The sequence below is a fragment of the Trichomycterus rosablanca genome, chromosome 7, assembly GCF_030014385.1.
Source record: "Trichomycterus rosablanca isolate fTriRos1 chromosome 7, fTriRos1.hap1, whole genome shotgun sequence".
Classification (NCBI taxonomy): domain Eukaryota; kingdom Metazoa; phylum Chordata; class Actinopteri; order Siluriformes; family Trichomycteridae; genus Trichomycterus; species Trichomycterus rosablanca.
In genome coordinates this window covers 2,482,501-2,505,603 of record NC_085994.1, presented here as the reverse complement: position 1 = coordinate 2,505,603, position 23,103 = coordinate 2,482,501, and the positions used below count along the sequence as shown (strand labels likewise).

The 23,103-nt window shown below is 45.0% G+C and overlaps 1 protein-coding gene across 1 annotated transcript in view; it reads right to left on the bottom strand.

The window, feature by feature from the left end:
• Positions 1 to 3,798: 3,798 nt before the first annotated feature.
• tmem47 (transmembrane protein 47) overlaps positions 3,799 to 23,103 on the bottom strand; it is a 33,286-nt gene continuing 13,981 nt past the window's right edge. Inside the window, exons 2-3 of the mRNA XM_062998242.1 lie at positions 8,198 to 8,338; positions 3,799 to 4,195 (exon numbers count right to left, since the gene is read on the bottom strand). Coding sequence (XP_062854312.1) covers positions 4,017 to 4,195; positions 8,198 to 8,338 — 320 coding nt within the window. The 3' untranslated portion in view covers positions 3,799 to 4,016. The remainder of the gene's footprint in view (positions 4,196 to 8,197; positions 8,339 to 23,103) is intronic.

The following is a 23,103-nucleotide window of genomic DNA, read 5'->3' as shown; positions in this document are numbered from 1 at the left end:
CCAGCTTTACCACCACCTAGTGTTTGTATACTTGAACTGACACTGAAATGTGTAGAAGAATCTCCAGACCAACAGCGCTTTATATTATTACACTGATCAGCCATAACATTAAAACCACCTCCTTGTTTCTACACTCACTGTCCATTTTATCAGCTCCACTTACCACATAGAAGCACTTTGTAGTTCTACAATTACTGACTGTAGTCCATCTGTTTCTCTGCATGCTGTTCTTCAATGGTCAGGACCACCACAGAGCAGGTATTATTTAGGTGGTGGATGATTCTCAGCACTGCAGTGACACTGACATGGTGGTGGTGTGTTAGTGTGTTGTGCTGGTATGAGTGGATCAGACACAGCAGCGCTGCTGGAGTTTTTAAATACAGTGTCCACTCACTGTCCACTCTATTAGACACTCCTACCTGGTTGGTCCATTTTGTCCATCTTCTAGACCTTCATCAGTGGTCACAGGACGCTGTTGGCTGGATGTTTTTGGTTGGTGGACTATTCTCAGTCCAGCAGTGACAGTGAGGTGTTTAAAAACTCCAGCAGCGCTGCTGTGTCTGATCCACTCATACCTGCACAACACACACTAACACACCACCACCATGTCAGTGTCATTGCAGTGCTGAGAATCATCCACCACCTAAATAATACCTGCTCTGTGGTGGTCCTGTGGGGGTCCTGACCATTGAAGAACAGCATGCAGAGAAACAGATGGACTACAGTCAGTTATTGTAGAACTACAAAGTGCTTCTATATGGTAAGTGGAGCTGATAAAACGGACAGTGCGTGTAGAAACAAGGTGGTTTGAATGTGATGGCTGATCGATGTATGTATAATGTAGAATGTTCTCAATAATGCTGTTGCATTTACGTTGATTGTATTATTATTCCTATAAATAAATACATTTGTGCAGCCCATGAGACTATTTATGTGAAATAAGTCTGAAAAATGTTCCAAATTTTTAATTTATTAATAATATTGTGTCGATTTAAGCTTACGAAGCTTATGAGAATATTAAAGAAACGTCTATTGGCACATGCCTACTTACAACGCCAGTTTAATGCATTTCACAATTAGAAAAACAAATCACGTAACAGCAGATCTATTTTATTACAAACAGCCACGGTGTAAAAATAGTGGCGGGTGAAGAGTCCAGAACCTGAACCCCACGTAACGGTCAGGATAGCGGTGAGGTTCAGATCCCGGACCCGACGTGATCAGAATCACTGCTAGCCCTATTCGATTCATAACGGTTAATAACGTGACTGCACGTGTGCACGAATGTAGCTCACAGTTACTCGCAGTGAAAGCTAGTTTAGTTTAGCATGCTCTACCTGGATTCATCCTCTATTACCCTGATTATAGCTACACGCTAGTAAACATCTACATGTTATAGAATCTGTCTCTGTGTACGGAACACGGCCGACGTCCAGGGTTCTCTAGGACGTGTCGTCATGCGGTCGGGTCCAGACGTTTGTGCTACTGAGATGGTGGGACGTGGAATGAAAAATGAAACGCTACAACTTGCTAACGAGGTTTAAACGATAGTAATCGAGAGATCGGTCGTCATCTGACACTGTAGTGAGAGGGTTTTGGGATTAGATACGGCCAATCAGAGCCACACGTGAAGGCTGAATGTCCCAGACTTCCAGGCTGTCGTCGACCAATAGCAGGTTGCAACCAATCAACCAACCAATCAGAACTTGCTGATCTTAGCAAGTGGGTAGCACTGTCTCCTCACAGCAAGAAGGTCCTGGGTTCGATCCGTACTTTCTGTGTGGAGTTTGTATGTTCTCCCCGTGTCTGTGTGGGTTTCCTCCGGGAGCTCCGGTTTCCTCCCACAGTCCAAAAACATGCAGTCAGGTCAACTGGAGACACTGAATTGCCCTATAGGTGAATGTGTGTGTGTGTCTGCCCTGCGATGGACTGGCGCCACGTCCAGAATGTTACTGTTTGCCTTGCTCCCATTGAAAAGCTGGGATAGGCTCCAGCACCCCCCCCCCCCCCCCCCCCCCCCGCGACCCTGATTGGATAAGCGGTTAAGAAAGTGAGCAAGTGTTTGTACTTTGAGTGTTTAAAACGTAAAAGTCAGTGATGACCTAAATATGTGTTTGAATTTAAACTAAATACCTCGAATAGCTGGGAGCGCCGTGAGGAAAAGAGCCTCGCTGCATTAGCTGTTTGCATTCGTCAGCGCAGGCGTGAATCCGGCCAGCTCAGGCACCGACTATATACGGTTCAAGTTTTAAGACGAAGTAACATACATGTCCTTTCTGTGTGGAGTTTGCATGTTCTCCCCGTGTCCGCGTGGGTTTCCTCCGGGTGCTCCGGTTTCCTCCCACAGTCCAAAGACGTGCAAGTGAGGTGAATTGGAGACACTGATATTAAAGACTTGAACTGATGAATCTCGTGTAAGCAGTAACTACATGTCCTGTCATGAATGTGTTTCTGCTAAGGTGGGATGACCGGACTATGTGGGTGGGGTCTTTAAACGCTGTGTAGTGACCCTGGTTAGCAAACAGAGGCGTGTGCAGAAGGACGGGCATAAAGAAGGGGACTGCGCATGGGTCGGAGGGCACGTGAGCAGCAATATACCCTCCTTGAACGCAATCAGAGATCCCCTGCAGCGGAAGACAGATTGACTACGATAAATTGGGAGAAAATGGGAGAAAACATGACGTTAAAATCCTAATAAATTAAAAATAAAGAAAGATTTGCCTCATGCGGCCGAGGGCAGATCAGAGGGTGCCAAAGTCAAAACGTCCCAGCAAATGAGGAATCAGTAATTGTCTACCTGGCAACCGACTAGCTTTAAGGATTTAATATGTTTGATTACATTTAAAAATTAAAATAAAACTCACTAGCACACCAGAGCTGGGATTTCGAACACATCGTATCGAATCTCAGCTCTGCCATCTGATGCAATTACGAACTCTGCTGGCTGAGTCGAGGAATAATGCTGATCAGGGTGTGGCTCTCCGTACACAAAGCTGATCTGCATGTGAACTCGCCTCGTGCAGGTGAAAAGATTGTGACTGGAGATTTGATATTTTATTAGTTATTTGCATTAAACTCATAAGTTTTTGCTTTCTTAGTTAATTAGCAGGGGTAGAAGAGACTTATGAAGGTTTGATACTGACCTCGACACACACACACAGCTATGTTCATAACAAACTGACCATTCTTATACAATGATAAACAAGTTTGGTGTGGAAAGTCGGCCTTGAACTGGATTACTGAGCACAGCTGCATGAAGGGGCAGTAAAGCGGGGTATAAATACTGCGACAGGGCGGGCGGTATGCACCTTTCTCTTCTGTAATGCTGTGTGAGCGTTTGCATTATGAGATCGGTCCTCAGCTGAGTAATAAATGGATCATTTTGCTTTCACCATTACCCCAGTTGTCTGTGTCGATCTTTAAGGGTTATTTTGAATTCCCACAACAAGATGCAGTGGGATACTGCACACGTGTCGGAGGGGGCGTGTGTCAGTTCGCTCTCAATCGGTGCGGGGGTAATACAATTGGGTGCGCTAATATCGTATTTGATCGAAGGTTGCGCTCTCTCATGACCAAACCTGACACGTGTAGCTACTATTTCATTCAAGAGCCTCGCTGATCAGGGTCAGAATCACACGGACCTCATCCTGTCACCTGCTTGCTTAGATATACAGTGAACCCAAACCCAGACGGAACGCTCCACGGGGGACGGACGCGCCACGCCTTCGTTAACCTCCGGAGCCTGGCGTGTAATTAGCACAGAAAGATGAAAGGATGGATGAGAAATGAGAAGAGAAGGACAGTGGAAGCTTTAATGGAGTAACGATGATAACGGATCATGAGAATGAACTTCGGTCGCTGATCAGAAGCACCGAACGCACCGGTTATCGGGTCCGGACCGGACGAGCCCGGCACCGTCTGCGTGTTTGTTTACGAGGAAGCGAATAAAAGTTCGGCGCTGTGAGCTGTAGGGAATGTAAAAGTGCATCGTGGGTAGTGTAGTTTGTGCAGCGGGGTCAGTAGTAGTCGTCGTAGTTTTTGGGGTTCAGGCAGTACAGGACGGCTCCCCCGAACGAGAAGATGGTGGCGCCCCAGGCCAGGCCGTAGCCCCAGTTGAACTCGTGGTAGATTCGCAGGCTGATGGTCTCGATGAACTTGATGGGGAAGAGGACCAAGCTACAGGCCTGCAGCACAACTGTGGGGGGAAAAGAAACCATTTAAAATTTTTATGCACTCATTTAATATTATTATTATTATTTATTAGGATTTTAACCTCATGTTTTACACTTTGGTTCCATTCATGACAGAAACGGTAGTTACTGTTTCTGTGTTAATATCAAACACAGTCATGGACGATTTAGTATCTCTAATTCACCTCACATGCACGTCTTTGGACTGTGTAAGGAAACCCATGCAGACACGAGGAGAACATGCAAACTCCACACAGATAGGACACTGATCGCTCCACCTGGGAGTCGAACCAGGACCTTCTTGCTGTGAGGTGACCGTGCTACCCACTGAGCCACCGTGCCGCCCCGTGTACTTATCTGAAGTCAACTTCATTTATTCATTGTCTGTTTTTACCACCAGTTTATCCTGGTCAGGGTCGTGGTGGGTGCAATTCATTGCCAGTTTATTACAGTGCAACTACACACACACACACACACTCAGGGCAATTTAGTATCTCTAATTCACCTCACTTGCATGTCTTTGTACTGTGGGAGGAAACCGGAGCTCCTGGAGGAAACCCCAGACACGGGGAGAACATGCAAACCCCACACAGAAAGTACCCGAACCGCCCCACCTGGGAGTTGAACCCTGGACCTTCTTGCTGTGAGGTGACAGTGCTACCCACCGAGCCACCGTGCCGCCCCGTGTACTTATCTGATGTTACTTTCATTCATTCATTGTCTGTTTTACCACCACTTTATCCTGGTCAGGGTCGTGGTGGTTGCAATTCTTTGCCAGTTTACACGTGTAGCTTTAATTCATTCGTTTCTGAGGTCTGAGCAAAAGAAAAATGTCAGATTTCTGACACAGTGACCCAATCAGAGTTTGAACCGTAGTACCATCAGTGGTGTAACATAATGAAGTAATAATACTTCATTACAGTACTTAAGTATTTTTTGGAGTATCTGTACTTTACTTGAGTTTTTCCTCCACTATACAGCGGCACCTTGTAACTCGACGTCCTCTAAACTCAAAATCTTTGAAACTCGACGCCCATCTTCAAGAAACTTGTACCCTTAAACTCCACGTTTGTGTGACTTGAGTGGTAAAACCTCGACTAAGTGTAAATCTGAGCTGAATCTGCATCAGTGTGGAATAAGCGTCCCTGTTTCACTTTTAAACTTGTGTTACAGCTCCAGCTTCTGAGAAACGGTGAGAATCAGAATCAGCTTCTCCCAGAGTCTAAAACGCTTCTGGTTGAAAATAAAGCTTAACGTGGTTTAATGTAGTAAAAGAAGGAGACAGGAGCACTAAACTTCTCTTCATTATTACTGCTCATAAGTTCCTCCACTAATCACATTCCTCACTCGCTGTTTTACTACAATAAGTCACGGTGAGTTTTGTGCACCGCCGTCACACTTCATAGGAAATAATGGCACAGCGGCGCAGAAGCGGTTTTGTCACTTCTCATGTGAATGCGCTGGTGCTGAACGGAATCAAGCATCTCCACCATTATGAAGCGTCAGGAAACAAGAAAGAAGTAAAACTAAAGTGCAGCTTTTATTGTATTTTTATTTATGTTTAACTGTTTGTAATTGTATATCAGTGTGTTTATATTATATTTGCGTTATTTTCAGTGTATAAGTGTCAAAAACAACCTCATTATTTTACATGAGACTAAAATATCTGCAGCTCCACGGGACCATGGACGCATTAACAGGTTTCCCAAACATCCTTATGGGAAAAAATACCCTGAAACTCAACGCCTTTAAAACTTGATGCCGCTCCCAGAACCGACTGATGTCCAGTTTGAAGGTACCGTTTTTTATCCACCACTGAGTACCACGGACCTGAAGCTGTGCAACACACACACTACCTGCTGTACTATCATACGTAGGGGATTGTAGAGGAAGAGAAAAGTTTGATCGCTGCCTCGGAGTTTAAAGAACTCATCAAAGTAAAGCTAAAGTAGGTTGAGAGGAGAAACGGAGGGAATTCTCAGACCTCGGTGGAACCCGAATCACGACCGGCTCCTCGACTAAGACTGAGACTTCAAAGAAACACGAATCCACTTAAAAGGAAAAGGAAAATCCTTTTAAGAGTAAAGCACGTGTAAGATTAATTCCAAACAAGGAAAAGTCATTAGCGAAGCAGCTGTGTGATGTTACAGGGGAAACGCAGACGTGCTTCCTGTTTCCTCGTGCTTTCGCCTCGGGACGCGTCTCCATCATTTACTGCACATGAAGAGACTCGTGATAACGAGTACAAACGCCGCAGTGGAATTTAGTTTGAAGATCTGAAACAATTAAGGGGCAAAAACGTTTTATTTAAATCATTATTTACATTTAAACTTCTCTTCAGTTGTAGCCTAGCGGTTAAGGTACTGGACTAATAATCGAAAGGTTGCTGGTTCAAGCCCCGCAGGTTGCCACTGTTGGGCCCTTGAGCAAGGCCCTTAACCCTCAATTGCTTAGACAATATACCCTACTTTTTGGATAAAAGCATCTGCTAAATGCCGAAAACGTAAATGTAAAATGTAAATACATTTTCAGCATTTAGCAGACGCTTTTATTCAAAGCGACTTACAGTTGAGACAGTATACAATCTAAGCAACTGAGGGTTAAGGGCCTTGCTCAAGGGCCCAACAGTAGCAATCTGGAAGAAGTGAGGCTTGAACAGGCAACCTTCTGATAACTGGACCAGTACCTCAACCACTAGGCTACAGTTGCCCTTATTATTTTACTTATGAATTGAAAAAAGCTCCAACAGCAACAGGCCAGGAGCAGGAAATGAGTAAAAAATGAGTATCTGGCGCCCCGGTGATGCAGCGGTGGGTTCTCAACTTTCTGAGTTCAAATCTCGGCTCTGCATCTGGGTGCCCCCTAGTGGCAGACAAAATTGGCCTCTAGGTTTTTGGGAAAAGATGGGACTAAAAAGTGGGTGAATCTGCGGCGCTGTGTAAGGACCCTGGTTAGGTGGAAGAACGTGGAGGTCAGCGAGTGACTCTCCATGCGCAAGACCGACCGGATTAATGGAGCAGTATAATGAGGTGAACTCAGCCGTATGAAACTCTGCTGGCTGGACTTCATGGAAAGACTGAAGAATGACGAAAGCCTGGAACCAGTTCCTGGCCACTCAGGACTAAAACACACGTGCCAAGTTCAGATGTTCTACACTAAATGTTCTCCGGGTGCTTCTGTGCCCGTACGTTCAGACTCAGACCCGTGTGTTTGTGTCTCTTCTTGCCAGCCTGTCGAGCCGGTGAGTAAACAGTGAACATTCTGTACCACAGACGGGCACACGAACCCGGTCCTGCAGAATATGGCACCGCGGTTCAGATATTACTGTTGCATAAGGGGCGGCACAGTAGCACTGTCGCCTCACAGCAAGAAGGTCCTGGGTTCGATCCCCAGGTGGGGCGGTCTGGGTTCTTTCTGTGTAGAGTTTGCATGTTCTCCCCGTGTCTGTGTGGGTTTCCTCCGGGAGCTCCGGTTTCCTCCCTGCGATGAACTGGCACCCCGTCCAGGGCGTTACTGTGTGCCTTGCACCCATTGAAAAGCTGAGATCACAGTGCATCGCATCAAATATAAACAGATAAGCTTTAACTGGACTGGTGTAAAGCACACCCCTAGTGGACTCTGGGGTAGATCAGTTACACTTCCCAAACTTGCAGTCTTATAGCTGAATCTGGATTCGATAGACACCAGGAGAATGTTACCTGCGCTGATTCATGGTGCCAGCTGTAAAGTATGGTAGAGGAGGGATGCAGCACTGTGGCTGTATTTAACCAGAGAACTGTGTGCTTCCATCTAAGCGGTAACAAGCGGTTTGGGGAATGCCCTTTCCTGTTGACATGCTTGTATGAACGCTTGACATGCCGTGTCACTGTAAGCCAGACGTCGTCGCCCACATTATTAATGCTCTTGTGCTAAATTCCTGCAGTCATGCCCCAAAATCTGGCAAATATACTGATATGAGGAAACGGTGCGTACGTGCCGGCGGTGGTTCTGTGGGTGCGAGGGTTTACCTGCGGCGAACAGCATGACGGCGACGGGTCTGTAGAAGCGCCTCCGGCTGCAGGTGCACACCGAGACCAGGGCCACCATGAAGGAGATGAGGATGAGGAGGGCTCCTCCGTGTAACAGTGCCAGCGTGGCGACCTGCCAGTCTGCCGATCGACACAACACAGACGGTTCATGTGTTAACAGACGGGTGACGGAATAAAGGACAAAAACATCAGTGATGCTTTCAGACAGGTTATAGTGCATAATTAATGAACATCCTGCCTACAGCAGCGGTCCCAAACCACCGGAGCATTACCGGGCCAAACAGAAAGTATAAAAGTAAGTAAAGAAAAGTAAATAAATAACTTATTTAAAGAAAACGGATTCTGTTTTAATAACATCTGTCTGTTCCTCTCGACGCGTTTGACACGAACCTATTTCAGTCACATCAGAATATTCAGATATCACTACAACAGCAATGAAAACAAAGTTAGGGTAGTAGAAATTACACTGATCAGGCATAACATTAAAACCACCTCACTGTCCATTTTATCAGCTCCACTTACCATATACAAGCACTTTGTAGTTCTACAATTACTGACTGTAGTCCATCTGTTTCTCTACATGCTTTTTTTTTACCCCCTTTCACCCTGTTCTTCAATACAGGACCACCACAGAGCAGGTATTATTTAGGTGGTGGATCATTCTCAGCACTGCAGTGACACTGACATGGTGGTGGTGTGTTAGTGTGTGTTGTGCTGGTATGAGTGGATCAGACACAGCAGCGCTGCTGGAGTTTTTAAATACCGTGTCCACTCACTGTCCACTCTATTAGACACTCCTACCTAGTCGGTCCACCTCGTAGATGTAAAGTCAGAGACGATCGCTCATCTATTGCTGCTGTTTGAGTCGGTCTGCAGCACTGAAGCTGTATTTAGTTAAGCAATTCAAGAGTTTAGGGAATGTCCTTTCCTGTTTCAGCTTGCTTCAGAAATGGTCTGGTGAGTTTGGAGTGGATGAGAACGGACCTCAACCCTATTAAACATCTTTAGAATGAATTAGAATGTCGACTGCGAGCCAACATCTTGTCCAACCCCGGTGCCCAATCTCACTGATGCTAATTTGTGAGAATCAGAGCTCAGTGGTTAAGGTTGCTGGTTCAAGCCCCATCACTGCCAGGCTGCCACTGTTGGGCCCCTAAGCAAGGCCCTTAACCCATAATTGCTCAGACTGTTTACTGTCACTGTACTGTAAGTCGCTTTGGATAAAATGTAAAATCTAAGTGAACGGGTACAACTACCCACAAACAGGGAGGGGTTTGGAACTGGATGCCCAGCGCAGTCATGGTCATGATCAGGCGTCCACATACTTCGGAAAAGTGTTTCTACACCGTATTATTAGCCAACAGTCTCCACCTGCTCGTGCTATCGGATAGCCGTCTATTAATCCGTAGTGAGGGCTGAAGTTTCGGGGAGGGTCACCAGCCCGGGTGGTGAAGTTTCAGCCAGGCTACGTCCGGTCGCACGGAAAGGTGTGTGTGTGTGTGTGTGTGTGTGTGTGTGTGTGTGTGCGTGTGTGTGTGTGGGAAGCAAACCACGGTGTGTTTACCAACCGCTGCGACTTCATCATTCAGTAAGTGACGCTGGTTTTATTTTTAACTTGTTTACACTTGCTGCTGTGCTTAGTGATTTTTTTTTTATTTCTTTGTGGACACCCGTTTAACGCTCTGTCAAAACGGCTGCGACCCGCCCAGGCACGGGCTACATCCTGGTGCTTCTTCTTCTCCGAGTAAACGGAGGGCATGAAAACAGGATTGATAGAATTGATACCAGATGAGCTTCTTTCATTGCTTATGTCCAGTTCTGATGTGTATTTGATGCCCCTTGTACAAACCCCATTTCCGAAAATTTTGGAATTCTTTTGTGGAATGTTTAAAGCGCAGTAGAAAGAAGAATCTGTGATTCGTTAATTCTATTTAATCTTTTTTTTTTTTTTTTCCAACCATCTTATCACCCACACTTGACGAGTGCAGTGCGGCAAAGCACCGTGCACGGGGGATCACACACTCCACCGCACCCCCTCCCGTCTCCATGCAGGCGCCACCGACCAGCCAGCAGAGGGCGCAACCGCCCCAGTCCTGAGAGAGCATCCCGTCTGGTCTCAAATCCCGCCCCCCCCCCACACCCCCACACCCCCACACCCCCACACCTGAACAACAGGCCAATCGTTGTTCATATAGCCGCCCAGCCTCGACCGGTGAAGGCAGAGCTGGATTCGAAACGACGCACCTTCGAGATCCAGCTCTGGTTGCAGGGCGTGTCTTTTTACCGCTGCGCCACCTGAGCGGCCTAATTCTATTTAATCTTTAATTAACTGAATTACGCCTGGTTTACATTACATGATTTTTGCCCTGATCTTCGCTTGCCGACAGGATCGCTATGTGTGAACCGTTCAACAACGCGATCCGATCGGCTCGTGCATCGCTCGACTCGAGTAAAATATCTAGCATGTTAAATATCTGGACCTGTTGCTGACTCAAAATCGTGTTGTGTGAAAAGCGTTGCGAGTGGCAGCGAGTGCGGTGTCGAACTACAGCCAATGAGAACGCAGGATACAGGGTGAGGGGAAACCCGAGGAAGCAGTAAAAACGTGGAACAGGGGCGTCCACTCCAAACCATAATACCCACGCTGCATTGCAAAAATATTTATTTACCTCCAACTCACTACAGAACAGAACTGACACCCCCTGCTGGTCACGTAGCCAAATCCACTCAAACAACTTTGATCGCTCGCTGCTTGTTGACGTGCATTTTTGGACGTGGTATCATTAAACCCCTCGTCACTTCATGCATGCGTTTGGGAGACCAGACAGACTCATCTGCGTCTCCACTTAGTGGTGGATGGTGTAGTGTGTGACCCCCTATCGCTGATCAGTCAGTGATTGTAGTGTGAAATACACACCGACTTAAAAGACTCCCGATTACAAGAGATCCAGTCGTGTAGTGTGAACCGTACAGAGGTCTGACGACTTGGAAAGTTGTGTAGCGGAACTTGGCATAAAATGGGAAGAAAATATTTTTTAATGTTTCACTGATCAACTATTCAGAATTTGATTCCTGCAAAACACCACAAAAAGTTGGGACGGAGGCAAAATGGGCTCATGATTTTTGCGCTTGCTTGCGGCGCTCAAAGTTTACCTGATTGAACTTTGACCCAATTTGCTGACCTTTTCAAAGCTCCTTCAATGAATTGAACTGTTTGATATGATGACTGTTTGAAGAGCGAGTGAGGAATGTGATTAGTGGAGGAACTTATGAGCAGTAATAATGAAGAGAAGTTTAGTGCTCCTGTCTCCTTCTTTTACTACACTCAACTACATCCTTAGAGTAAAACCTTAAAGAATATTCCAGTTACACCGTTTTTAAACGTTCCACGGTCAGCAGGTGAGCTGGTGAATCATGATCGGGTATAAAAAGAGGATCAGTCTCGGTAAACAGAGCTGGATCGTGGCTAGAACACTTTGTGTCAAACTGTTGATCAGTTCTTAACCTTTCACAATCTACTGTGCATAATATTGTGAAAAGATTCAGGGCATCTGGAGAATCAGTCTGTGTAACCATTCACATTTCCGGCATTTAGCAGATGCTTTTTATCCAAAGCGACTTACAGTACTGTGACAGTATACTGTCTAAGCATTTGAGGGTTAAGGGCCTTGCTCAAGGGCCCAACAGTGGCAACCTGGCACTGGTGGGGCTTGAATCAGGGACCTTTTGATTACTAGTCCAGTACCTTAACCGCTAGGCTATTAAGACCAAATACAATCTGAGCAATTGAGGGTTAAGTGTCTTGCAAGGGCCCAACAGTGACTACGAAACAGTGGTGGGGCTTCAACCCGCAACCTTCTGATTACTAGTTCAGTACCTGTATCTAGGGCTGTCGCGCTAACCGCAATTTTGAAATATCGCGGTATAGACCAGCCAACCGCAGGGCATGCCAAGCAACCGCAACACCGCGGTGTTCACGTTTTTTCTTTCTTTCTTCTATTTTTTTTTGTTTATATTGTTGCAGGGTCCATCTTGTTTTACGCTTACATTCGGGCGTAATAAATGTTAAATGAATTCATAATGAAAATGAGCTAGGAGCGTCATTTTCCCGCAACCTGTTCTCATGCGTTGCTGCTGAGCGTCAGGCTTTGTGTTTTAAAATGTAAACAATCGCAACAGGAATTATAGGCAAGTTTATTAATGATCAAATTGAGTTCACACTCAATAAATACTTGTAATTTAGACTATATTCAAAAAGCCTTGGCGAACTAAAACACTTAATGACGGTTAATATGGCATTGCAGCCTGCAGATTCTCTCTTGCTGGTCTTGCTGGAATGATTTAAATGTATTTTTTCGTTGAATAAAAATGTATTGAAACGAATAATAACTTGAAATGTAGTATATATTGTTATGTTAATTATACCTACTAAATAGATAGTTTGTCGCATTGTAAAGTCGCATGCAGGTACAGTACACGTGTATTAGTGTAACGAGCCCCATCAGAGAGAGTTTTAGTACCGAGGGGAACATCGCTACCCCACTCAGATTCTCTCTAAACCACATCAGATGAACGTGTTGGTTCTTATAGCGCGCATGATAACGCAGGTTTAAACTCTTACAGACTTTATTATATTTCTTTTTTACCATATTTTGATTAGATGTGTATTTACAATATTTAGCCTAAACACTTTTTTTTTTCATTTCACACTGTATATCTAGCCTAGGAGCTAAATTTAAACCTTTTTTTAATAAAGAAAAGACGCGCATCCCTGCTCTGTTCTGTATTTAACAATAAACACGCATTTCATTGGTCTTAAAGCCGTCTCATCTTTGTCATTATAAAGCAATAATATACCGAATCATAGCCTAACAATAAAGCTTGTTTATATAGCTCTAAAATGCAGATTAATTAAGTAATTTTCATAAACAAAAAAAAATGGCGATATAACCGCGTACCGCGATATTGAGACAGGTTGAATATCGCAAGGGGAAATTCTTTCACCGCGACAGCCCTACCTGTATCACTGAGCTACTGTAAGAAATACAGCCATGTGGGTTTGGGAGTACTTCAGAAAACCGTTGTGACTTAACGTAGTCCGCCGCTGCATAAAAAAAATGCAACCTGAAGCTCAATCACACAAAGATAAAGTGTGAATTCATTCTAAGCAGAAACGCCGAGTTCTCTGAGCTTGAGCTCATCTCAGGCGGTTTGTAGGACCACGCCCTGCTTTTTAGGCATCGATTAACTCAGATCCTGAGTCAGCTGCTTGGAGAGTCAGAGATTCTATTACGCTCCGGAACTGCAATTCTTGACCTGCCTAAGTAGCTCAAACCGGTCGATTAAGGTCTAGCGAGTTGATTAACTGAAGTGGGTCAAACACCACCACACCAGAGATGCTACCTACCCCTTTTTTAGCGTTCTCCTGAGGTTCATTTATTTCCTCACAGTGTGTAATGTGATCAGGAACACCAACACGTTTACCTACTTACAGACAACAGTGGGCAGGACACAGAAAACCAGAGCGGCCTGTTCGGAAACACGATCGATCTAACGGCTAGGAAAGGGTTTATTTGCGTCTGAGGGTTTAGTCGGTGTGGAAACGAGTGCACGTATAAAAAGAATAAAAGAGAGAAAGCGGACGCTGGGACAATGAAATAAAGGAGAGGAAAAGATCAAGTGTCCAGAGGAGAGCGAGAGTGCAGGTTCAGATCGCACAGTCACACTAATATTAAAACCACCTCCTTGTTTCTACACTCACTGTCCATTTTATCAGCTCCACTTGCCATATAGAAGCACTTTGTAGTTCTACAATTACTGACTGTAGTCCATTTGTTTCTCTACAAACTTTTTCACCTTGCTTTCACCCTGTTCTTCAATGGTCAGGACCCCCACAGGACCACCACAGAGCAGGTATTATTTAGGTGGTGGATGATTCTCAGCACTGCAGTGACACTGACATGGTGGTGGTGTGTTAGTGTGTGTTGTGCTGGTATGAGTGGATCAGACACAGCAGCGCTGCTGGAGTTTTTAAACACCGTGTCCACTCACTGTCCACTCTATTAGACACTCCTACCTAGTTGGTCCACCTTGTAGATGTAAAGTCAGAGACGATCGCTCATCTATTGCTGCTGTTTGAGTCGGTCATCTTCTAGACCTTCATCAGTGCTCACAGGACGCTGCCCACGGGGCGCTGTGGGCTGGATATTTTTGGTTGGTGGACTATTCTCAGTCCAGCAGTTACAGTGAGGTGTTTAAAAACTCCAGCAGCGCTGCTGTGTCTGATCCACTCATACCAGCACAACACACACTAACACACCACCACCATGTCAGTGTCACTGCAGTGCTGAGAATGATCCACCACCTAAATAATACCTGCTCTGTGGTGGTCCTGTGGGGGTCCTGACCATTGAAGAACAGCATGAAAGGGGGCTAACAAAGCATGTAGAGAAACAGATGGACTACAGTCAGTAATTGTAGAACTACAAAGTGTTTCTATATGGTAAGTGGTGGAGGTGGTTTTACTGTTATGGCTGATCGGTGTATATTACTTCATTAACGTCAGTAGGGTGTGTTCACGCTTCCTATTATCAGCCTAATTGTTAAACAGTGAACCCTCTCGCTCTGCTGAGGGCTTATCTCTGCCCACGTCCTGCTAAATGGGGCGTCACATAATGGATACCCCTCTCATACCCCCCCTCCACCTCGCTCCAGCCCTCGCTCCATCCATCTGCCTTTCATTCAGAAGCACTTTAAAGACACTCAGCTGGAGTAGCGCCTAGAAATAGCAGCGAATCCTCGGCGGAGGGCTGACGAGAAGCGGAGGAGGGGGGTAACAAAAAAACAGAGAGAGACACGGCGAGGAGAGGGGGATGTCAATGCACGAAAAATGAAGATGCCAGACCTGCTGGCTGACACGGCAGAAGCGAGGCGAATCTCAACCGAGAGCGGCGGGGGTCGTGTGGAGGCGAAAATTTCACCCGGAGATTCCTGAGACGTTTTAGGTTTAGGTTAAGGGGCGCTGGAATTCCTTACATACCCACGACAGCCTTGCTCAGGGATTTTGCTAAGCCACAATTAGTACAAGATTTTTACACATCAAAACGAAACACAAAACAAAATATATTGAATTAATAAAAAAGGTGGCGATCTGGTCCCACTGTGGTTTACAAGATGTGACGTAAAGCCTCCACAAGGGGGCATCATTTTGTGTTTACGTGCCTGATAAATTAGTTTACATAATTATTATTATTTTACTCTTTGACCCATTATTTTTGGCTCGCGACCCACCCAAGGGTCTAGATCTGAGCCACAGCGCTGTTTGGTTTCATTTAAGCTTTCAAGAGGCCGAATTTTTTTTTTCAGGGTGTCGGCTGAAGGGTCTGGCGTCCCCCTCTCTAGCTTTTAAGGTTCTTTTTTTGACGTTTACTTACTTTTGACCGCTCTTCTGTAAATTTTTATTGCGAGTAAATATTTTACAGCTGCTGCCTCGTCGTTGCATCGTCAGCATGTAAATCTGGAACGTCTGGAGCTCTGTGGCTCAAATCTAGACCCTTGGGTGGGTCGCGAGCCAAAAATAATGGGTCACAGAGCAAATAATAATAATTAAATAAATGAAATTAACAGGCATGTAAACACAAAAAGACACCCCCTTATGGAGGCTTTATGTCACATCTTGTAAACTGCAGTGGGACCAGATTGTAACCGTTTTTATTAATTACGTTGATTAATTATTTTAATTATTAATTATTATATTACGTATTATTAATTCTTTGTGCTCTCAGGGCGTCGGCTGAAGGGTCTGGCGTCCCGCTCTCTAGCTTTTTAGGTTCTTTTTTTTTTGACGTTTACACTTTTGAACGCTCTTTCAGGGGCGTAACTACCAGGGGGGCAGGTGCATTGGGGCCCATGGTGTGGGGGGGCCCTCCACAACATGAACTCGACCCCCCACCGCACTGCCCCCCATTGGCTGCACTCGCCAGGTCGTTATTATTATTTTACAATATTGTAGCGGCAATATGACATTCAGCTCAGCCAATCAGAATGCAGCAACCGGTTTATACATGTGTGTTCGAACGTTCTGTTCTAATTTTGGGAATAATTATTATTTTGAGCACCCATTTTTGGCTTGCGACCCATAATTATTATTTTGAGCACCCATTTTTTGGCTCACGACCCACCCAAGGGTCTAGATTTGAGCCACAGAGCTCCAGACGTTCCAGATTTACATGCTGACGATGCAAAGACGAGGCAGCAGCTGTAAAATATTTATACACTCGCAATAAAAATAGACAGAAGAGCGTCCAAAAGTAAGTAAACGTCAAAAACAGAACCTAAAAAGCTAGAGAGGGGGACGCCAGACCCTTCAGCCGACACCCTGAGAGCACAAGAAAAATGTTTATGGTTCTAGCTGAGGAATGTCGGAGAGTCGTGGACGCTGGGGGTCGCGGTTAAAAGACGTTCACTAAAGATTTTTGGGGCGCATTTCTGGCACATATCAGGTTCAAACTGGGGCATTCCAATCCCAAAAAGTATTTGGACACCTGACCGTGAGCTGGACACGAGTGACCTCTGTGTGAACTTACAGCCGCTCTTCTGAGAAGGCTTCTCACAAGACTGTGAAGTATGTCTGTGGGAATTTGTGGCTGGTCAGTCAAAAGAGCATGAGCAATGGAATGGAATGTTCCGGTTCATTCCAGAGCTGGTCAGAGGGGCTGAGGTCAGGGCTCTGTGCAGGACACTGGAGTTTCTTTGAACCTCGAGCTTTTCTTTATGTCTGAACTGTTACTGCAGAGTCGGAAGCATGTCATTTGTATTATATAATTGATTTATTACACCTGATAGCAACTGTTGTGGCTGAAACTGATGAAATCAATAATTAGAAGTGGCGTCCCAATACTTGTATAGTATCATTTGAAGCTAGTTTCATCCACTCTGATATCTTCATATTTGGTATTATGTACACAGTGCTGGTGGTATGGCGGTACATTCGGTATACCGTCTTTGATTCCTCTTACTGTATGGATTTTTCATATACCGCCATACAGTAGCACAGTTAATACAACAGCTTCAGTAGACAGCAAATCATATAATATTGTTCAACGCTAAAAGTGCTATGGAGCGCCGTGCAGATTAAATACAGCTCACGATTTGACAGTGTTGACAGATGAGAGCGGCTTCCTCAATAGGGTGGGAAAAAATAAACAAAAACAGATGGAGGATGAAGAGAGGGAGACCAAAGAAGAACCTTCCAAAGAAATGAGGCGTGTGGGCAGTTCAGAACAGATTAAAACACTGTCGAGCCACGGCTGTTACAGACAACAACATTACGAACGCAGTAACGATCCACATACGCAAGGACACGATTCCTCCAAAGACAGTCGAGAGAGAAGCTTTCAGAGCGATAATTAAAACTCTGGATTCCAGGTCTGTCTTACGAGGTGAAAATACTTCAGGTCAGTCGCTAAACCAACGTTATAAGTGACCTGGAAGCGGAGAGATTTAAAGTCGTCCACTTTTCTACAACAGACCAGTGGTCAAGCTGTACAGCGGAGTTTACAAACGTGGTTTTATTTGTTAAAGAGAGAGCTGAGGGTCATTTTATAATACTTAAATAATAAATAAACAATAACAATAGTATATATTGCACCTGTTTCATGCAGACTGTGTGGGCCAAGCAAAGCTTATAGTCCTCAAACCCTCATTATATACATGGTGACATTAAAACGTTTTATATTCTATGTACTTATGACCACAGATGTATAAAAAGTTCCAGTCATACAGATAAAACATACTGTGATAAACCGTGATATACCATACGCACACACATTTTAGGTCATACTGCCCAGCCCTATGTACACATAAGATTGCATAAGTTTATATATTTTTGCTAAGAACATGTACACTATTCGTCCAAAAGTATGAGGACACCCCTTCTTAGTACTGAGTTTAGCCACACCCAACAAATATAAGGCATAACATTATGACCACCTTCCTAATTTTGTGTTGGTCCTCTTTTTTGCAGCCCCATACGCAACAAACTGTGATGCTCTGTGTATCCTGACACCTTTCTATCAGAACCAGCATGAACTTCTTCAGCAGTTTGAGCTACAGTAGCTCGTCTGTTGGATCGGACCACACGGGCATCAATGAGCCTTGGACCACTTTTGATAGATACTGACCACTGCAGACCGGGACACACCCCACAAGAGCTGCAGTTTTGGAGATGCTCTGACCCAGTCGTCTAGCCATCACAGTTTGGCCCTCGTCAAACTCACTCAGATCCTCAAACTCGCCCATTTTTCCTGCTTCTAACATCAACTCTGAGGATAAAATGTTCACTCGCTGCCTAATATATCCCCCCCACTAACAGGTGCCGTGATGAAGAGATGATCAGTGTTATTCACTTCACCTGTCTGTGGTCATAATGTTATGCCTGGTCGGTGTATTGTGCAGACGCTTCTCCAGCCTCCTACAAAACAGAAACCCTGATCCCACAGCACCACGATAACGATCTGTAATGAATCTCACGTGGGACCGAACGCTTTTGCGTTTCAGTGTTTCCGCCGGTAATAAACGTCTTGTGCTAACAGCGCGGCAGCCAACAACAGCGAGTGGGAGATTAATGGCTGCGTTTGGTAATCCAGTCTCGTACGCCAGCGATGCAAATCTGCATGAAGTATGTTTTTGTGGGCGTCAGTTAATCTTGTGCAAGGGTTTCGTGTTCGGACTCAAGACGACCAGGGGAAATAATGTTTGTGTTAGAGTGAGTGTGTGTGTGTGTGGGGGGGGGGGGGGGGACGACAAAACGAGGTCTGTTGTTACACACATTCGAGGTTTTGGCAGGTTTACTCTGGAACGATTTTGTTGTACTGTATTTATGTTTTAACCCTATAATGCCAAGTGTATCATATTTGATACGTGAGTTTTAGAGACCTCTACATCATCAGTATGTACAGTATATCATTTAACTAAAAAAACGTGAAGTGCATCAAAATTATGTTCTGGATGTTTTTATATGTTTAAGCTGCAAGCAATACATCAAACAAAAGCCTGATGTATCAAATATGATACAAAACTCATATGCAAAGTCTTAATATAAAACAAACATAAGTGTTAATTACTTCTTTTAAACAATGGAACTTTTTTAGTGTAAATAACTACAATCTGTGCAATCTATCACATACCCGGCAGCTCTTAAGTCTGTATTTATGTTTTAACCCTATAATGCCAAGCGTATCATATTTGATACGAGAGTTTTAGAGACCTCTACATCATCAGTCTGTGTACTGTTTACTGTTTACTGTTTTCCTGAAAGACCTAAAGTGCATTAAAAATGTTGTGAAGGTTTGCTGCAAGTGATACATTTAAAAAAAGCCTGATGTATCAAATATGCTACAAAACAAAACTCATATATGCAATGCCTTTTTAATTTCTTTTTTTTGTATTGGGCAGAAGGTCACATAAACACTCCAGTTTTCTGGATATTATCTTTAGTTCTGGTGGTTTAGGCTTTACAGCACGTGTCAAACTCAAGGCCCATGTCATTGTCCTAAAATACACTGTAAAATCGTACAGAAACCGCATAAACTGATTTTGTGACCCGCAAAGTGACCGCATCCAGCCACTAGATGGCAGTGTTTGTACATCATCGTTTAACTGAGGCGGTTTTCCAACAAGTGATGTTGAGAAATATTTACAAGAGAAGAGAAAACTGAAGCAGAAGGAGGAAATTTAATGAAAGATGGGAAAGTAAATACAAGTTTGTACGTCTCTTGTGTTATGAGGCCGTGTCTGTGGTAAAGGAGGACAATATAAATGTAGATATACGTTATAAATATACAGTATAAATTTGGCCTCCAAGAAAAACAACAAACTGTTCAATAATTAAAAGGCAGAGAGCAATCACAGCAGTATACGTTACAATCGGCCCTTTGAGGGCCACCATAATGCAGATGTGGCCCTCTGTGAAAATGAGTTTGACACCCCTGTTTTACAGGGTTAAATTCCTAAAGTTCCTTCTTACTCTTTCTTTTCTGTTCATTACTCTACTTCTCTTATACCGCGGTAACAAGTTCATTTCCCTGCAGGGATCAATAAAGTCTCTCTTTTCTCTCGCTCATCTTAAATTTAGTGGAATAATAAACCTGCTCTGTGCTGCAGCTAGAATCTGAAATACTGTAGTAATATTACATCCTAGATGTTGTTGTTTTCTCCGACAGTAAACCGAGGGAGCGGATTCGGTTTTAGCTCTGGTGAGGGTCGTAAGAAGAACTGCATGGCGACACCGTTTTGTTCAGTGACCACAATCGTTTCTGCAATTAAAAGCGGTGGCCAAAATAATAAATAATAATAAAAACAACGTCACAGTGCCAAGGTGGCGCGGCGGGATATTGCACTAGCACACCAGCGCCGAGATTCTGAACTCCTCGGTTCGAAGCTCTGTCGCAACTCGAGTCGCAACACGTCTCTGCTAGGGCGGGATGACCGGACTATATTGGCGGGGTCTTCAAACGCCGTGTAAGGACCCTGATTAGCAGACAGAGGCATCTGTGCGGAGTGCATGGGTGAAAAAGGGTGGAGGCGTGAGCAGCAATATACCCACCTCCACTGCAACTTGGGGACAAACTGACTACACTAAAATCGGGAGAAAATTGGCTGCTCCTGTATTTAGGGGTTGGCACGACTGACACCACTGTTTTTTACTCCTTCCTGGCACAACCCTCCTATTTCGATCTGGGCCTGGGACCGGCACTAAGAGCGCACTGACAAGTGCACCTATCAATGGCTAGGCTGTACAGACGCCCAATCGGCTGATAGAGGAGCTGAGATTCGAACCCTGGATCCCCAGATCTCAGCAGTAGTGATCAAAATTGACAATTTTTGGCATTTAGGAGATGCTTTTATCCAAAGTGACTTACAGTACTGTGATGGTATATTGTCTAAGCAATTGAGGGTTAAGGGCCTTGCCTGAGGGCCCAGCAGTGACAACCTGGCAGTGATGGTGCTTGAACCAGCGACCTTTTGCTTAACAGGCCAGTGCCTTAATCACGAGGCTACAACCACCTAAATTGATTCTGAAATATCCATAAAAAGTGTAAATAAGATTTTCGATCCCCAGGCGGGACGGTCCGTGTCCTTTCCGTGTGGAGTTTGCATGTTCTCCCCGTGTCTGCGTGGGTTTCCTCCGGGAGCTCCGGTTTCCTTCCACAGTCCAAAAACATGCAGTCAGGTTAATTGGAGACACAGAATTGCCCTATAGGTGAATGTGTGTGTGTGTGTGTTTGTGTGTGCCCTGCGATGGACTGGCGCCCCGTCCAGGGTGTTACTGTGTGCCTTGCGCCCATTTAAAAGCTGGGATAGGCTCCAGCACCCCCCGCGTTTAAATAATTGATTAAATAAGCGGTTAAGACAGTGAGTGAGTGAGTGATTATAATTATTATAATTATTAAATCCTGCTGCTTTTTATTCTCGAGAAGCTTCTATAAGCCCACGAGGATCGTAAAGCTCAGAGCTTCCATCATTTCCTCCACCATAAAACAATCGTCCTAAACACTAAATCCCGTCCAGCGCTTCCACCCCTCGCCCCAGAGCTCAGAACGTAAACAAACCCACATCACCAAATAAGGTTAACGACTCGGAGTTACAGATGCCTCCGTCGCTGCAGGAAGTTCCAACGAAGCGACGTCGAGTCCCAGACGTACAGCGTAACCCCCCGATCTGGCAGCACTGTGAGAAAAAGACCCCGCCCCCCCTCCCTAAAATCTCCCAGAACCCTGCAGGATCCCAGATGGAAGGTGCAGATAGCAGATACGAAGCAAAGCGTTAATTAGTCGAATCTATTTTCCTGCTACACCCGCTCCGTGCCACGCCCTCTGGTCTTCAAACAGGACAAGAACGGCGCGTTCGTTACAAAGTGGGACGGCGTTTCATAATATAGATACTCCCAATTTCTTCTAAGTCCTCGTTGCAATCCCTCATCCCTGCTGGCCCGAGAAGGACCGTGAGCGCGACCTCCCTGGCACGTGTGATACCACCGGTCACTCTGCATCGGACCGAGGAACCGGGTACAGCAGGGCTTTGCAAACCCTGGGTCACGAAGAACAAGCATAATAATAATTAAATAAATGAATTTTAACTCATACACGAATGCCCCCTTGTGGAGGCTTTATGCTACATCTTGTAAACCACAGTGGGACCAGATTGCCAGCACTGTATCATTTGTGGGCCGCTTGATAAAAGTGGGGTGCAGTGAGTCCTCTGTATTTCTAAACTGTACGTGGCAGCACCATAACCAGCCAGTAGGAGTCGCTGTGGGGTGGCAAAGCGTTAAATCCCCAACAGGACATCTCTCTCTCTCTCTCTCTCTCTAGGGTAGCCTAGCGGATTTGGTCTCTGCTAGGATGTTTATGTCGTGCCGTAAAGAAGCTAATCCTTAACGTAAACAAACATCTGACCAGAACGTCCATCAAGACGTCCATCAGCTTTATAGTCAGCAAACCTTTGAAGCCAGGGGGTAAAGTGGGCGGAGTCAGCGACGCAAAAAAGTCCAGCAACTTTATGCAGATTAGAATTGAAGCGATGTGACGATAACCAATAGGAATCAAGCGTTGAGCAGAGCGGAGCAGTGAGGCGCTGCGCTCCGTTTTTAGTTCCTAGATAATCGTCCCTCCTAAAGATGGAAGAGAAACTCACTGCTGTGAACAGATGCAGTTTTATTATCATGTTGATGTACAGTCAGTGATGGACTACACAGGGATTCATTTTTTTGGCTGATGACGCTTCCAGTGTGAACACAGGGCGACTAGCGATCAGCGATTAAGGCGACGAGGCGAAAAATCGCTGCCGGTCTGAACGTAGGGTCAAACTCCAAACTGCATGTGCAT